This window comes from Colletotrichum chrysophilum (genome assembly GCF_026319265.1).
Source record: "Colletotrichum chrysophilum strain AFK26 chromosome Unknown scaffold_26, whole genome shotgun sequence".
Taxonomy (NCBI): Eukaryota; Fungi; Ascomycota; class Sordariomycetes; order Glomerellales; family Glomerellaceae; genus Colletotrichum; species Colletotrichum chrysophilum.
This window is the reverse complement of record NW_026517313.1, coordinates 22120-39608: the sequence shown is the minus strand read 5'-3', so window position 1 is coordinate 39608 and position 17489 is coordinate 22120. Positions and strand designations below refer to the sequence as shown.

The 17489-nt window shown below is 56.8% G+C and overlaps 4 protein-coding genes across 4 annotated transcripts; 1 reads left to right on the top strand and 3 right to left on the bottom strand.

The window, feature by feature from the left end:
- Positions 1-140: 140 nt before the first annotated feature.
- Positions 141-1109, bottom strand: COL26b_004297 (uncharacterized protein; the record flags this gene model as incomplete). Its single annotated transcript, XM_053177176.1, has 1 exon — positions 141-1109. The coding sequence occupies one exon, from the start codon at positions 1107-1109 to the stop codon at positions 141-143; it is 969 nt and encodes a 322-aa protein (XP_053038772.1).
- A 4473-nt stretch (positions 1110-5582) lies between these two features.
- On the bottom strand, positions 5583-7118 carry COL26b_004296 (uncharacterized protein; the record flags this gene model as incomplete). Its single annotated transcript, XM_053177175.1, has 2 exons — positions 5583-6968; positions 7050-7118. The coding sequence occupies 2 exons, from the start codon at positions 7116-7118 to the stop codon at positions 5583-5585; spliced, it is 1455 nt and encodes a 484-aa protein (XP_053038771.1).
- A 6944-nt stretch (positions 7119-14062) lies between these two features.
- CYS3 (cystathionine gamma-lyase cys3) lies at positions 14063-15319 on the top strand (the record flags this gene model as incomplete). Its single annotated transcript, XM_053177174.1, has 1 exon — positions 14063-15319. One exon carries the CDS (start codon positions 14063-14065, stop codon positions 15317-15319), a length of 1257 nt encoding a protein of 418 aa, XP_053038770.1.
- Positions 15320-15748: 429 nt separating this feature from the next.
- On the bottom strand, positions 15749-17489 carry COL26b_004294 (uncharacterized protein; the record flags this gene model as incomplete). The annotated part of the gene is made up of 2 exons (XM_053177173.1): positions 15749-17175; positions 17225-17489. The coding sequence occupies 2 exons, from the start codon at positions 17487-17489 to the stop codon at positions 15749-15751; spliced, it is 1692 nt and encodes a 563-aa protein (XP_053038769.1).

Here is a 17489-nt window from a genome sequence, read left to right as displayed (position 1 = left end):
CACTTAAATGCTCTTGAAAACGTTCAAGCTCGACAGTGCGTTGCCCGGGTACGAAAACATCGTGTTTGAGGAACAGCTTGATCCCAACGCCTGGTTATCAACCCCTACACAGAATATTAGCAAAAGAACACATCTAGAGGTCAAAGAAGCGACTTAAATGCTGGTTCCCAATACCAGATTCCAGTTCCCTTGCTAATTCCAGCAACAACGGCCGCAAGTCTCGTCATAAAGGTCGTCTGTCCGGCCGCGGAGAACGGGATGTCCTTCAGGTCGCTCGGGAAGGCGTACTTCGGGCTCGGGCACGCGGTAGGCCAGTTCGTCTCGGCAACGACAATCTCCTTACCCCACTTACTCGCCATGTTGGTCAAGCTGGTCTTGAGGGAGGCCAGAGTGGCGGCGCTATTGTAGAAGGGGTAGTACGAGACGCCCATCATGTCGAAGTTGGCGAGCGTCAGTTGGTTCTGGGCAAGCATGTTGGTGTACCACGTGTTCTGCGTGTTCCAGTCCCAGCCGTTGTCGAGATGGATCATGATCTTGGGCTTGGGGCTTAGGGTCGAGTCCTTGATACCAAAGGCGGCCGAGTTGAGCAGGCGGGCGACGTTGTACATGTTGGACGTGCGGCCCGTCTCGAAGAGCAGACCCGCGCGGATCTCGTTGCCGATGCTGATGATGGCCGGGGGCACGCCGGCGCTCTGGAAGGCGTTGCTGACCTGCAGCGTGTAGTTGTACAGGCGCCAGCTGAGGTTCTCAATATCGGTGGGCCAGCCGGACGGGATGCCCTGCTTGCTCGGGTCCGCCCAGGTGTCGCTGAAGTGCAGTGTGAGGTAGACGGAGAGGCCCTGGGCCTTGGCCCGCTTGGCGAGGGCGAGGTTGTAGTCGAGGTTGTAGTCGCCGTTGGAAGGGTTGACCCAGACGCGCTGGCGGACCGAGTTGACGCCGGCGCCCTTGAGGATGACCTCGAGCGACTGGGAGGCGCCGGCCGAGTTCTTGTAGTTGATGCCGGCCTTCTCCTCGATGGTGACCGAGGACCAGTCGGCGCCCTTGTAGGTCAGGGCGGCGTTGGCCGCGGAGACGGCGAGGAGGAAGACGGAGGCTACGGAGGCGAGCATCTTGGCGGGCTTGTCCTTTCGGATCGGAGATCGGATCTGCTCTGGGGTATCCGCTGGGCAAACCGAGAAAACACAAAAGGGGGGAAAGACGAACTGGAAGAGAGACGAAGAGGAAGTCTTCGCCTTTCGTCTGGTCTTCAGGAGTGGTATATACAGCAGTTCAGGACTCGCCATCAACACCAAGCGCCATCAACCCCTTTCACCCCTTCATCTCCCTTATTGATGGGATCCCAAGAACTGCATCAGGGCCTTTCTCCATCTTTCCCGAACTACCGGAGCAATCATGGCAAACTGCAACTCATCAGCTAGGCGCCTCGACGGGGAGCGGGAAGGCGTGTAACCCAGTTTCTCGTATAGCAACCCCCATCCCTGTCGATATGTCGACCGTCAGAGTGACAGACAGAGGAGCTGACAGGCATCCCTCTGCTTCAGACATATTGCCCGCAGCTTTAACGAGCAATACCGGACTGCTGACCACACGCAAAGGAGTCTAGCTCCCGCCTGCCAGCGAGCAGCGGCACTACCGCCAGCAGAAAAACCCAACTTTGACAGCCAAACAGGCGCTGACGTCCGCTTGAACCACAGTGGAGTCGGTCGACGACTTGCTCAGCCGGCTTGACGTTTCATCGCGCTACCTCCTGGGAGGAGTGCCCATGAGGAACATCTCGACTCCTCCAATCAGCAGAATGTTTCTCCACAGTTTGCTGCCGTTCCTGGAGACTTGGCGAACGCTCTTTGGGAATTCCTGCCAACACCCTCCCCCTTTTCCGCTCTCCTCGTTGGCTGTCATGAGGCTGGTCCCCGTAGAACGAATCGCGATTTCCTCAGGGTAAACAGCCTCCCTGGTCAATGACCGACCTGCTGTGCCCTTATTGCGGTGCAAGACCGTCCGATGTTTAATCTATGTGCCGTTGGTCTTGGTCGTCCAAGACCCCCGGTTAGAAAGAGAGGAGCGGAAAGCGGGCCAATATCGAATGCAGAGCGAAAAAGGACCGAGCTTACCGGGGGTGGAGGAGCACGCTGCCGGAATTGGAGGTCCAGCGTTGGGGGCTATTCCGAGCTGCGGCCCGTTTCAGTTTCCCTGGGCAGCCATTTTGTGCTGATGGTCCTTTTTTGTCTTTAAAATGACGGCAAGCCGGCGCCGGTTGTTTTGAGAATGCAAGCGAAGGGGCGTGGTGTTGAATTAAGGTAGATCGGGGCCTTTGATCCGAACTTGAGCAGCACACGGATAACCGAACCTCTCGCGTGGTTTCCAGGCCGTTTATTTCCCGTTCTGATAGGTATTCTGATATCGTTGTGCCTTATCAATTCTCCGTGTTATCGGCCGTGATAGAGGCTCTTCTTTCCCCAGATCACCATCATCGACTCCCTCCCTCCAGAAAACAATTCGTTCCAAGATCACAACTCGCCGGGGTCGCAACAGAGTTGACGACTCGATTCATGACTCTCCTCAGTAGAGTTTGCGCGCTGCAGTAGTTTTCTTGGTACAGCCCCCATAACGACAACACACTCGTGCCTTCTTACCCCAGAGTCGCACCAGGAACTATATTTCCCACCCATGATCATCCTCGACAAGGGGGGAAACTATTGATTGCTAATACTTATTCAACCCACCACACACGCTACCGGCTACACAACACCCATCAACGACACATGACCACGGCCGCAAACGCCGTGTGCAGCAAAGCGCGAACACCAAGACTCCGCCGAACTAAACCGTCAATTCTCACGATGGGCCGAAACCCCATGCGCACCAATCAAATGCACACGAGACTAAGTCTCGCAGTTCAAAAGTCTCTAGAAACAAACATTTTCTAGAAACACTGTCAGCAAAGATGTGCCGAGCACGATGCACCAATCACGCACACGATCCCGCATCCCTCTGGTTCGCAGCGCGGCGCCCAATTCACCAGCCCATCAGCAACACTTCCCCAACTGAGAAACCTCGCGAGTAATGATAGGCTCGTGGTGGTCGCTTCAGGGTTCGCAGGCTCTCTCGTTGGGCTGCGGCAACGACTGGACGCGACGGACGCCTGGAGTAGTCCGAACACCTCGCACAATCTCGCCTTTTCCACGACACAGAACTCAAATACCGCCCAGCCCTTCAAAACTTGCCTCAATGTCAAGAAATGTTTATCATTGACAAAGGGCTGACTACCTACTTACCGTTCGCTTCTCCAAAAACGTAAAATGCGAACAGTCCATTCGGATCTGTGATACGCCAACGGGATGTCAACTTAAAAAACGAAGCTCTACAGAAGCCTGCCGGATGGAATGCAACAAAAAAAAAAAAAAAAAAAAAAAAAAAAAAAAAGTTGCTGACGCGAGCATCGCCACCAACATCACCAGCGTAGATATTTACATCAATCGGCGTTCGGTAGGTTCGTGACCGTGAAGAACAAGAACCAAAGTCACATGCCACCTCAGTCAGTTATCAAGCTTTCTTGCAAAGGAACATGTCAGTCCAGGTCAGCTTCCCCAATTCGTCTGACAGGGCCGTCAGGGTGCAGTTCCCAAAGAGCAATCCTCTCGCGGGGGGCGGTGCTATTCCCAAACTGCACACATGAGAAAAGAGTTTCGAACCGAAGCACACGAGCCAACCCACCTGCCCCTCCTCCCCAAGCTCCCGAACGACACGAGGCAACCTCCCACACGGGCGGGTTCACATGCCGAGTCAAAACCCGTTCTCAAACCCCCTCCCCCAGCCCCAAATCCCTATAGCAAGTAGGCTTTTGCTTCGGGCACCTCGGGCGGCAACGACAATCCTAAATCCTTTTGCCTTTTTTTTTGACGGCAAGATGTCCGCCGTAAGCAGGCCTTGGCAGTTCCTGTCAAAACTGCCACCGAATGAGGTAATCTCGTCGGGGAACTCGGGAAGGGCAATGCCACCCGGGTCCTAAGGATCACGGCGCCGGCAGATCCTCCCGCTCCCTTCCTTCGTGCCCAACTCTTATTTAGACTTCATAGCGTACGCGTCCTCCATAGGATGGCATGATAGAGAGGAAGAGTCGATCACAAAACTAAACACCCAGCTGGGTCGCCCGACATGCCGCAAGTGGTCGAATGAGGCAACAAAAGCCTCCGGCATATCCTTAAAACACCCACCACCTCTAAATCCTGCCTGCGCCGAGTCATTCCACGGGCGCAAGCCCCCTCTCCCCGCGGGAGGCGGAGCAAGACCTCCACTCGCCGCCGCCGCCGCCTCCGAGGTCCCCACTGCCGGGCTCCCATATGGAAGGAATCCATCTCACAAGCCCAACATACATCTACAGATCGCCTCACCGTTGCGCGGCAAGGTTTTACACGTGGATGGCCATCACGCAGGAACTGATTAACCAAAAGGGACGCACTTCTATCTTTATCCTGCAAGGCGCAGGGATACATACATACTTCTGTCGTTGAACCTCGGCATCGATTATACACAAAGCAACGGAGATCGGCCAGATACGCGGCGATGTAAGTCTAACACCAGATGACAACTCGCAAGGAGAAAAGAAGGGGACCCGCCTGACAAGGCCATGACGCACAGTCAAAAAAGATGACTTGCATGATGACAAGGCAAGGCCGTTCGGCCGTCCGCGCGAAACGGCCAAGTTGGGGCGCCGCAGCACCGCGGTGTTCAATCACATGGTTGCATGAATTTACACTTCCCCAATCCATCCACGCCTCGGCATTCACGCCCTCGGAAACACCGCCGCGTAAACCGTGATGATATGTGATGGAGGGCGAACGGGAAATCACGCTAATGCCGTCCGAACAGGACGTTGCCGCAAGATTGATGGTGGTGGTCCCCCGAGAAGCAGCTGTCAATTCTGCAGCTGAGTGAAGCCCAGATGGCATGTTTGGCTAACGCTCTTCCCGCACATGGCTGGCATCTCGCGAGTCTGTTCGCGTATTGATTCCCAGTCAGGGGAACCCCTCGTTGCGTGCTTACATACTCTATGCTCAAACTGGTTTTCCCAACCTCTGCAAAGGCCAATGATGTCATCTCAATTTCATGTTTATTTTGTGAAAAGAAGACAAGCAGTGTCGTAAGGTGAAAAATGCTATGTGTGCTCTGTCTGAGCTGTTCCAGGCTGTAGAACCCCGCTATCAGCCTTTGTATATACCATATTCCATGTCAAACACCGTGAAAGATTTCCCCAGCCGTAAGACATAAATGCTAAATCCGTGAAATCCCATCCCAAGTACCCCTTATATGTGATGATGTATCCGCCTTAGGTATTCTCCTGGCGGCCTGTGATCCGCAAAAAAACAAAATGATGAACCCGATAAAAATCAACCTTTCCAATGCTCCATGCTCATTCTTCTTACCACTCCCGTGGTCTCCCGATCCCCGAAACTCCCACACCGCTCGTATGTGCCGGTTAGATCAGCCGATCTAAAGATGTTCCCAATCTTGAAATTTACACATGTTGATAGTGGTTTTGCTTGTGCATACATTCGTGGTCGCGTCATAGCCAGCTGTTTCGCTTACACTGCATGCGTGGAGACGGGCACCGGCATCTGCGGTTGCGCCTTTGCAAACACGCCCGTCAGGATTTCAATGTGGTTGACGAATGACTCGGCCGTCATGTTGTGTCCCTTCTCGGCCTTGCTTTCTTCGGTCACCCAGTCTGAGCCCCAGACTTCCGGTGGGATAATGGAGTGCTTGTAGAGGGCAATTCGTACAGGCCACTCGAGGTGTGCCCACCACGGGCTCGTGGCCTCGAACTGTGAGACGATGCCCATGACTTCCCTGCGAGAGACGCCCTCAAGCCACCAAACTGCCGACTCGTAACCCTTGAGGAGCGCGAAGAAACATGCCAGAATAGTCAGAGCGCGCGGACGCCGTTCTTCAAGGAGTTCGATGAAGCGTTTCGATACCGTGGCGGGGAATGCGAGGGCAGCACCGCGGTGCGGCAGTTTGTGAGCCCAGTTGAGGACGGCCACGGCGTGCTGGTAGGACTGTCTTGTGGACATGGCCATTATCGCGTCTTCACCTTGCAGCTCGTCCTCCAGATTGTCCAGCAATTTGCCAAAGAACGAGGTTGGCGAGGTCGCGTCCAGGTCGAGCTGGAGGACGGGCTGAGAGTCGATGATGGGAATGACAATGCCGCTGTTGCGGATCCAGGGCCATGAAGTCGCTACCACGGTCTTGACACCCTGGAATGCGTGGAACCATGAGAGGGGTAAGGAGTAGGCGCTGGCAGGGTCGTTCGGGTCGGCTTCGTCCCGGATGAAGATTCGCGTGGCGGTCGACGAGAAGGCAATCAGAGCCGCGGTGAGGAAAAGCGACTCGGCATTGGCCTCAGTGATGCCGTTCTGCAAACATGAACAATAGGCGGCCAGCGCCGAGGCCATGTATGAGTGCGACGCTCTCACAAGAGCCTTGTCGTCCGGGTTGAAGGAGCGCAGATGCAGGGCAGCAACGGCCAGCATGGCATCGGCAAGGTAGCTCGCACCGCCAAAGGCAAGCCTTGGCACGGTGTTTTGCCAGATGTCGTGGGTGGCGGGGGTGTTGACCACAAGGGTTCGGGAGGTCATGGAGGTGAATTGGTGCATCAATCGCAGTTCCAGGAGGCGGTTATTGGGTGCCGTGGTAGAGGACATGGCTGCATTGGCGGGGGTCGTGTAGAGCGGCGTACATGATGCTGTGGGAGGCGAGCCTCCTGATATGGAGGGCGTCTTTGCGCGGTGCGATGCTCCTGCGGAAGGGGAGGGCGCGGTTGAAGAGGCTCTGTCGATGGGGGATTGTGATGCGGCGGTGTTGGAGGGGGTCAAGGCGGTGAGGAGTTCGTCAAACATATCGGGGTTCTCGAAGTCGCATGGCACGCCGTGCTTCACGCAATTGCCGCATCTTGGATGTACTTCGTCGCACTATCACGGGTCAAGGTTAGATTGTGCTCATTGCGACTGACAGCAGAGACGCGGGGCGGACGGGCAGGGGGTAGGAGCTACCTTGATCTTGCGCGACTTGCACCGTTTGCAGCCGGCTCTCGACTTTTTGTGAGATCTCCTGGGAGGCATATTGAGAAGGTGTGTGTGTGTTGATGAACGTAGAAGTCAATTCTCGGGTCGTAATGTCGGGAGGTCACTCTATAAAGTGAGATGAAGGTGGGTTGGGCTTTCACGTGTCGTCAACGAGGCGGCGGTGTTGACGTCGAGGTGTTGGTGGTGGTGGACTCGCGGGGGCTAGGCGGTGACGGGGCGAGGTGCATGACAGACAGAGGTTCAGGGCTTTTTAAGGAGGCGGGAGCTAGTAGTAGATGGGGCGAACCTGGTGTCTTTAAAGGGCCAGCATACGCGAGAAGGCACGAAGCGAGAAGGAAGTGGGAAGAGAGAGGAAAGGAAAAAAGAAGCGGAGTGTGGTGTGTGTATGCGTGACGGATTCGAGGTTTCGGGGGCAGGAGGAAAAAGATTGGACAAGTTGTAGGTGGTGGTGGAGATGGCGATTCGGGGTCAAGGTTGAGGTGAGAGGAATGGACGGGGTTCTGGGGGTGGATTGGGTTCGGTCAGCGTGGTCCGCCCGGGTTGTCTCTTTGGGGGTCCTCGACGGCGGATATCTGTACCAGGCCGTTGTCTGTCTCTCCTCCCTCCAACTTCCAAGGACAGGGGGTACCGTTAAGGCAAGGCGGGTGCGGGAGGGTATCCGCACCGCCTGCGTTGGTGATGATGGCTGTGCAGACGACTTGCAAGATGGATGGACGTTGATTGTCCGTTTGTAATTTTGAGATGTTTACTGGCTGCCCAGGTGGGGGGGAACAGCTGGCGAAATGAGACGGGACAGCTCCGCGATCGCCCGCAATGAGCAGCAGCAGCAGCAGCAGCAATGCAATGCGCACGCTGGAAAAGAAAGAGGTGTGCGAGTGTGGGTGTCCAAGTTGGCGTCGCGGACGGTGTCAAATCCACCTCAAGTTTTGGAGCGAAGGAGGAGCAGGGGGGCAGCGGTAGAAGAAGGAAAGAAAAGATGGATGTTTGGTTTTCTGGTTTTCTTTTTTTTTTTTCTCTTGCTCAGAAGGTATGGAAAGTACTTCGTACCTCCTCTGCTGAGGTAGGTAGGTGGGAACTTGCGAGCGCTACGTTGCCCGCATAGGGCAGAAAGGGGGGACGGGCCACCCAGCGCGCCCCATTGACACTGGCTGCAGCGGCCGTGGGCGGTGTCACTGCCCAGTGCCCGCCCGTCAATTCGGGGCCCCGCAATGGGAATTTCATTGGAACTTTGCTGAAGCAGACACATCCACGTTCTCGACACCTCGACAACCGACCTCGACAAGCGACGTCGACAAACAAACCGCCACCGGACACATATTTCCAGATGGCGACCTTTCTCTCCCTTCTGCCACCAAGTCTAATCCCGCTTGCCGTCCAGTTCAGCTGTCCAAGGTACAATGCGTCCCGTCATTGTCATGCTCAGCCACACCACGGCCCACGCCGACGATCCACCACCACCCACGATTCGCGGAGCCGGCAGGCGACGAAAAGTGGACGCGCCGTTGCGGAATCGACGGACACCATGCGTCCTCCAGGGTTGTCTGCAGGCATCGTGTGGCACCTGCTGAGAGCAAATATTCCCCTTCTGGTACTCTGTACTAATTTACATGTTAAGTCCCTCCATGTCCTGCCTGCCTGCCTGTCCTTGTACATACCTACTGAACGAAAACACCAAGTGTATAGAGACATCCAACATCTTCCAACATCTTCCAACCACCACACCAATTGCCCGACGCCTTTCACGAAGCTGTCCGGGATAGGCACGGCAAGAAACTGTCATCAAAAGTCTGAACAAGTAAACAATCGCCCAGCTTGACTTGACATGTGCGTTCGCGCATAACATCAATCCCGTCTGCCACGGGTCTCGTGCCGTCGCCGCCGCTGCCCGGTACGTCACCTCCAGAATAAGGTACGAGTTACGGCGTACGAACCCGACACTTACGCCGTATTGTGCCAGCTTCACCCCCGTCCCGACCATCACTGTAACTGCACTCTCGCAGCAATTTGCAGCAAGTGCACTGTCAGCACCCGGGCACCAGGAAAAACAAACGTCCATGCTCATGGGCCTAGGGCATATGCAACGGCCAAACTGCCCGGTCGGATCTGTGTCGGTGACAGGGGTTCCAGTACCTTGGCTTTTGAGTCTTCATGATAGCCTCGTCCGCGGAGCATCAACCTCAATCCTGCCTGTCTGCCCCCACTGCATCCATGGAGCTTCTGCGTAATCACTGACAAACAGCACGATGAACAAAACGACGAGACTTGTTTCCCGCGCTGCCGTGATGTGCAAGGAAACTCATCAGAGACAGAAGCTTCACTGCCCCAGGGTCCCCGCCTCTGCGTTTCGCTCCAGGACGAGGGCCGGACGTCTTGCCAGACAGGCGTGGCCGAGAACATGACAGATTGGTCGAGACATCACCATTCACAAAACATGCTTCACTCTCGGAGCGCGGGCGGGTGGACGGGCGGAACGGAGTTGAACGGAGGGGGCGTGGGTTGCGCTGCCAAACTCTGCGTTGCCTGTCGTTCTCGCCCACGACTCCAATCATCTACCCAGCATGGGTGTCGATGGCCCCCCCTGCTCTTGCAGCCAGACTACCGTGCACTCCCTTCAGCCCTGTCGTGGCCATCCCCCCCACCAGCTTCTCTCCAGCCACTTGGTCTCTACGGTCGCCCGATACTTCCAAAACTTCTCACGTCGGCACCGTTGCCGGAAAGTCTGAAGTCAACGACATGAGTCGGGAAGGGGGATGACGAGCCTTGAACGGTCCGGGCGGCCTGCAGCCATGCAGAGATGTGTGTGCCACCATGTTGCACAGCAGGCAAGGGCCTCACGTCGGACGAACGAGACTCATGAGCCCGACTCCGAGCGTCCTGCTGCCCAGAGACGCACCGAACCCCGACCGGTAGGTATCCCCTCGTCGCGCCCGCGGGGCAAAAGCCTCGATATCATGGCTGATAATGATATATGGCGCGGCCCGCCTGCCTGTTATTCACATCGGCAGATGGGTGATTGACACGCGAGTTCCATACCCCGTTGATGCACCGCCTTGGGCTGGCTCTGGAAAGTGGCGGCGGCTGTGGGCCATCGTTGCTGCGCTGTTCTTCCGTGTCGTGCGTGTGTAAAACGTGTCGTTGATTATCTCCAACCTGTATGATCTGCGATCTGCTAGTGCCGACCCGGGGATGCCATCCATGGTCCAATGATGGTCGCCATGGACGAATCAGCGAGCTGGAATTACAGGCTGGAGGTGTTGCGCGCAGGAACATGGAGTTTGCAATTGGGTCGGAGGCCAGGCCATCCGAGTGGTGTGACGGGACGGGGGAGGGGAGGGGCTGACGTAGATCTGGGAGGCTTGGGGGCTGCGTCGATAAGCCGCAACCCGCAGCACATGCAAATTGAAACATCCTAGGGAGGAAGGCGATTCAAGGTTGTTCCAGGGTTTGGCCCGAAGTTGGTCTGTGAGAGGGCAGGCGGGCTTGTGATACATTGGCGTCCAGCTGTGCAACCAGCAGCAAGTTCTTTCTAGAAGGCCTTTATTTTTGCCAGCGCAGCTGCGTGTGGTCAGGGTAGTTGGGTGTTGTTGTCGTTGTTGGTGTTGCCGCCCACAGACGTTTGCATGTTTGGGAACACCCTAGAGAAACGGGCAGCATCCCCGGTCTGTCTCCCTCTTCGAGGTTTTGGAAACGTTGACAAACGCCTGACAAGAAATGATGCCATGATGGATGGGCGGAGCCTCCTTCCCCCCTCCCCGAAATGTCGCCATGGATGGCATAATTCATCGGGCACGGAATTCCAGCCTGACAACAACCACCCGCCAACTCTTGACGGTGGGGAGGGTCAATGCCGTCGTAAATGGCAATGCAACGCGGGCTGGTTGGAGGAGAAGAAGTAAGGCTTGCCTGGAGCCTCATCGCATCAAGCCTGTGACACGTCCCTCGTGGCTTTTGCCGTCGGTTTTGCCTCAGATTCGGACTTTGCTCATGGGCAGCCGTTCGTTCTCTCAGCCGCAAAGTCCGATGGGAAAAAAGCACCGAGAGCATAGGGCACAGCAACGTGCTTCATCAATGTGGTGGACGGGTCACTCCGTGTGGCATCGTCCGTCTCGGCCGACTGGTTGTTGAAAGTATGCTGCTCGTCGTGGGCTTGCTCCGCGACAATCTCGATGGCGGGGCCGGGGCGTACATAATAGTTACCAGGAGGGAAAAGCACGAGGTAGTGCCTGTCAACGGCTTCACACCTGACTCACTGCGCGAGCATCGTCGGTGACTTTAGTGACATGTCGGGATGTCCAAGCCAAGGCGGACAGTATTTATGATGCCAAAAACAGAAGCAGTGCCCAAAGGGGAATAGGCGTCGTCCGTCCACTGTCTGTCTGTTCTGGTGGAGTGGCTCTGACGGAATGCTTCGCCTTACATAAGGGTTAGACGTTCGTCCTTGCGCAGTCTGAGCGGAGGGGGCAATTAAGACGAAGGGAGCTATGAGGGGACGTTATATCGAGGGCGACGGACCCAGACCCCGTCGCATCTCTCTCTCTAGGCTGCGGCTGCGCAGTATGATGTGCGAGAGCCCCGGACAAGCCAGGCGACGGAGCTGCCCTTCCCACCAGTTCCACCACATGCATGGCCGCCGTACCCAGGCGCTCATCTCAGAGGAAACAACCTTAAGGGAGATCACACCTTAATGTGACCTCTCCGCCGTTGCCGCAGGGCCTCGCCGGGAGGGACAAGGTGCACTCCTTGTGCTTTGCTTTCACCACGGCTAGGCGGGCAGAAATCCCAGCGCGAAAGACCTGCCCAGTTGGGAAAGCAAGCAGTCTTTCGAGCCGGCGGGATTCAGCTTGCCCAGGTTCGCTGGCAATATTTGATTCATACTTGATTATTTGATTATTGCAACTTTTGCCCGTTTGCACGTGTCAAAACAGCAAACTCCGTCTCGAGGCAGTGTCAACTCCGTGACAGGATGGATCCAACGGTATGGGTAAGCTTGAAGAATGTCCCTGGTGCCAGTATTTGTCACTTTTTATTCTTTTCCCTCTCCCTGGCCACGAGGGTTGAGAGAACAGAACAGCCTGTCAACAACAAGAACAGGTTCAAGTCAGCCGCCAGGCGCATGCGACACTTGTTGTGTTTGAAGGGCCGGACAGAGTTGACGGTCAAGACACGAAAAAGCTTGAAGCGGTGTCAAGCGACATCAGGCGAAATGCCTTTTTGGTGTGGAAGTCGACCAGAACGGCCGTCAGGAAACTGAAATGTCGCTGCTGCTGCTGCTGCTGCGAGCCCGGGAGGTGGGAGGGCGCGCCGCGGGGCAGACATGACATGGCATGGGTCCAGGTCGGAGTGAAAGTCCAAGGGAATGATGTAAGCGAAGAGTGCTGGAAGCTATTAGTCATTGCAACCCGGAAGGCCGAAGCTGGCCGATGAGGCCCCACTTTCCCGCATGGTCTCTTCGGCTGCCGTTCTCCGTTCGGGTCAGATGAACTCCATATTTGCGGTGGTGTTGGTCAAGACTGGAGTAAAAGAATGGGCAATCGCCGACTGAAGAGAAGAAAGAGTGAACAGACATGTTCACGTACTATTTAAGCCGACCGGGTGATCAATCGAGAAGATGTCTTGAGCAACTAGATGCGCTTCGTTGTCTCTGCCCTCCAGCCTTTTTCTCAACCGCCGTAACTTATCGAACCATCTTTGTCAACCAGATACCTAGTCTAAGCTTCTTCCAGACACGCGCCATCGGCTTTAACCTCGCAAAATTCCATCAGCAGCACATGGCAAAATTGGATATGTCAGCATGCGGAACCAAGACCCCGAGGTCCCTTGCTATTTGCCGTCTCTCCGTGCTTGCAGCTCTTACCAGCTGCCAATCGCAGCGATAGCAGCAGACACGACCCAGTCAGATAATGCGCAAGATAATGTACTATTACCTGCCCATCAAGGCGAGGCAGGGCGCAAACTCTACATTGTGCATCATCTGGATTTGTGATGACGGAAGCCCGTCGAAACTCACCGGTTTTTATCATCAATCCTCAACACACTGCTTTTTCAGCTTCACACACAGTCAGCTCTCAGCTCAGCTCATCGCATCTGGAATGAGGCGGTGTGTCACAGATCGAAGGCGTCATCAGTGACCATTGATATAAAAAGTGATTTCTCCACGTCTTCTAGACTGGCTCCCGATCAACCGATCTACCGCACATGCAGCCCAGCTAACAAGCCTACCACCTCCCCCCCCCCGCCCCCCGTAATCTTCCCTTCCAACCTGCCTACAAGAGTCCAGTGCCTTGCATAGCTCCGGATTGCGCCATCGCTTCTGGCGAACCCTTCTGACCGACACCAACCTTGCCGCACTCAACCGTCGCATCCCGCCGTCGTCGTCGACGAACGTACACAGCGAACGAAGTTCGACCCGACCGGCGCCCATTTCCCACAAACCACCAAGCCCGGTCGCCAATTGACCTCCCAAAACCGGCCCATTGACTCACACAAATACAAAACCGGCCTCTTTGGTCAGCAGGCGAGAGTGATTGCGTGATCGATTCCTCCGCGAGCTTGGGGCACCCCCGACACAAAGCACCGTCGCCTTTTTTTTTTTTTTTTTTGGTCAGTCGCCGACTGAGCGGTACCTATCCATACCTAGGGGCGGGGCCAATTTCCACCCTGTCGTTCGAGAACGAGACGACCATCTCTTTTCCATAACATACAAGAAATTCAACAAGACCCCGCGGCTTACGAGAACTCGGTTACCCTCGACTTGAATCGCACAAAAAGGGCCGAGAGCAATTTCTCCAGGTTGTCGTGAATCTCTTCTTGCTCTTCTTCTCCTTCGACAACGGAGAAAAAAGACCTTCCTGTCGCAAGATTCAACATCCTCTCTCTCTGTCTTCCTCACCCCACCTTGGACCCCTCCAAGACCCCTTCAATAGCCCCTCCATCGTCATAATAAAAAAAAAATAACGACAAACGCTCCTCCGACCGCAATCATGACCGTCCCCGCCGAGCACCCCATCGAGACCCCTCCGCGGGCGCCCTCGCCCGTCCACAACTTCGGCACCCTCGCCGTCCACGCCGGGTCGCCGCATGACCCCGTCACCGGCGCCGTCATCGAGCCCATCTCCCTCTCGACGACCTTCGCGCAGACGAGCGTGGGCAAGCCCGTCGGCGTCTACGAGTACTCGCGCTCCAGCAACCCCAACCGCGACAACTTCGAGCAGGCCGTCGCCGCCCTCGAGCACGCAAAGTACGCCCTCGCCTTCTCCTCCGGCTCCGCGACCACCGCCGTCGTCCTCCAGTCCCTCGCCGCCGGCTCCCACGTCATCTCCGTCTCGGACGTCTACGGCGGCACCCACCGCTACTTCACCCAGGTCGCAAAGGCCCACGGCGTGAAAGTCACCTTCACCCCCGAGATCGAGGTCGACATCTCGGCGCACATCACCCCGCAGACCAAGCTCGTCTGGATCGAGTCGCCCTCCAACCCGACCCTGCGCCTCGTCGACGTCCGCGCCGTCGTCACCCAGGCCCACCAGCACGGCATCCAGGTCGTCGTCGACAACACCTTCCTCTCCCCCTACGTCCAGAACCCCCTCGACCTCGGCGCCGACATCGTCGTCCACTCCGTCACAAAGTACATCAACGGCCACTCCGACGTCGTCATGGGCGTCGCCGCCTTCAACTCCGACACCCTCAAGCAGCGCCTCGGCTTCCTCCAGAACGCAATCGGCGCCGTCCCCTCCGCCTTCGACTGCTGGCTCGCCCACCGCGGCCTCAAGACCCTGCACCTGCGCGCCCGCGAGGCCACCACCAACGCCACCGCCGTCGCGACCGCCCTCGAGGCCTCCCCCAACGTCATCGCCGTCAACTACCCGGGCCTCGACTCCCACCCCCACCGCGCCATCGCAAAGAAGCAGCACCGCGACGGCATGGGCGGCGGCATGCTCTCCTTCCGCATCAAGGGCGGCCACGCCGCCGCCGAGCGCTTCTGCCAGCTGACCAAGATCTTCACCCTTGCCGAGTCGCTCGGCGGCGTCGAGTCCCTCGTCGAGGTCCCCAGCAGCATGACCCACGCCGGCATCCCCAAGGACCAGCGCGAGGCCGTCGGCGTCTTCGACGACCTCGTGCGCATCAGCTGCGGCGTCGAGGACGCTCAGGACCTGCGCCGCGACGTCCTCCAGGCCCTCGACCAGGCCGTCAAGGAGCAGAACGGCGGCACCAACGGATCGAACGGCGTTAACGGACACTAGAGGGGAGACATGGACTCATCTTGACATAGCGAGCGAGGCCGTCAGGATATACCGCTGCCGACGTTTGTTTTGGGTGGCAACATGCATTCATCTTCTCATTTTTTCTATATTTGAAATTAGTCGCTTTCCTGCATGAGCATGCGGGTGCCAACGGCATCCTGTCACTCAATAAAGGGCAAGAAAAGGGGGCATATGGCATTATGAGCAATTGAATTTTAGAACAGGAGTATGGGTATTATGAATATCCTAGCAAAAACTCCAAACGAGACCCATGATATCCTGGCCAACGCTGCCAATAAAAACATTTTGCGCCTTCTAAACCTTTCTCCGTGTAACTCCGTGCTTTGATCGTTCCTCTGAGTGTGTATGTGATTATTGGTGGAGCTTTACCTGCTGGCAGACTCATAAGCTTCGCCATGAAGTCAACCCTTACTCCTCTGCGAAGTTGAGGTTAAGGAGGTTCTCAGCAAGTCCTCCGCCGCCTCCCGCTCTGGCACCGCCGTTGGCTCCATCGCCGGGTCCATCACCCCCACCACCACCATCGGCTCCTTCCCCTTGATTCAAGTGCTCATTGCGCTGCCTCTGGATCTCGTTCATGCCCTGGCACGCGGTCTCGGCAATGTAATGCAGCTCCTCGAGCGTCCCGCTGTTGCAGTTGGGAAACACGCCGTCAATGCTGCGGTGCCAGCCGCTGGTCACGTTGCGCACGGCGGTCTGGTACGCGTTGACGTCGTATTCGGTCACCCTCAACGCGCGCGCGCGTGGCCGCGTCTGCTTCAGGAGGTAGTCGTTTGAGCTGAGGGCGGGAAGGTACGAGACCGGCGAGCCGTCCATGGCCGGCGGCTGGGCGTAGCCTAGAGCTACCTCCACGAAGCGCTGCGCAATGGAGCGGCCTAGTCCACAGGGGTCGATAAAGTCAAAGTCAGGCGACGAAGGAGCGGGAGATGGGGGCAAGTCGTCGCGAGTGTAGAGGTCGTAGCCGAGGAAGGAGGCGCGGCAGATTTGGAGTTTCGGGCAGGACTCGCGAATGGTCATCGCCATCCAGTCGTCGTCGAGACCAGGGCGCTGGTTCGGCAGGCCGATCCAGAGAATCTGCTTAGAGTCCTCGTTTAGGTTCTGGCCTTGCTCGGCTTTGAGGTAGACCTCGTTCAGGTAGAACTCGCGAAGCGTGCAGCCGAAGTTGCGGGCAGCACAGCGGAGGACTTCGGGGGTGACTTCGACGCGCTTGAGCTCGAGGGCCGTTAGGCAGGGGAGTATGACTTGTGGCGGGGGGAGGGCGCGGGCGCGCCATTCGTCGAGGGTCATGTTCCATGCCTTTGTCTGCTTCAGACCGCGCGGGGGGCGGTCGTCGTCGGTGCCAGCGAGACAGAGGGTTTGAAGAACGTCGGCATTGCGGATGAGGTCCCATAGACATGTGGAGAAGAAGGCTACTCGCGGGGGGTCGACTTCGTGGCGGCGGAAGGAGATGACGAGGTGCTCGAGCTCGAGGATGGCGCGCATGATGGCGAGGACGTCGGAGGGGTTCGTCCAGAGGTCGACAACGGCTTGGTCTGATACGTTCTCGAGGACAAGGGTCTTTAGGGCAACGGAGTCTTCGGGTCGACGGGAGAAGGCGGAGAAGGTGTTGGCGAGTATCATTGTCGCGGCATTGCAGCGGTGGCCAACGAGCTGGAAGGGAAGGTTGAGGCGGAGGGAGTTGACGAATTGGCAGTTGAATAGGATCGTGTCGACAGTATTGCGGTAGTCGATAGTTGTGAACGAGGATGGCGACATGCAGTACTCGCGCTGGAGGGTTTGAACGAAGGGTTTCATGGAAGGTATGCGATCGAAGATTGTCGATAGGAACTCGACCTCCACTGGCGAGGGTCAGCATTGGCACGCGTGATGTGACGGGAAATACCTTACGCTCATCGCGAAGGACCATAAGGTCTATATACATGGACTTGCAGTGGTATCCGATCGTCTGGAGGGCATCGATATCGGGCTGGCGGCGGCGACTCGTCTTGCTCAGTCGGCTGAACTCGAGAGCGATTGTCTTGCACGCGTAGGGCTTGAGGTAGCGGTCGAATGCCCTGCACACTAGTCGCAGATCACACACGAAGTTTCGGGGGCCGAGAGCGATGCATTGTTGAATGATGAGGTCGATGAGCTCGCGTGGAAGCGACTCCAT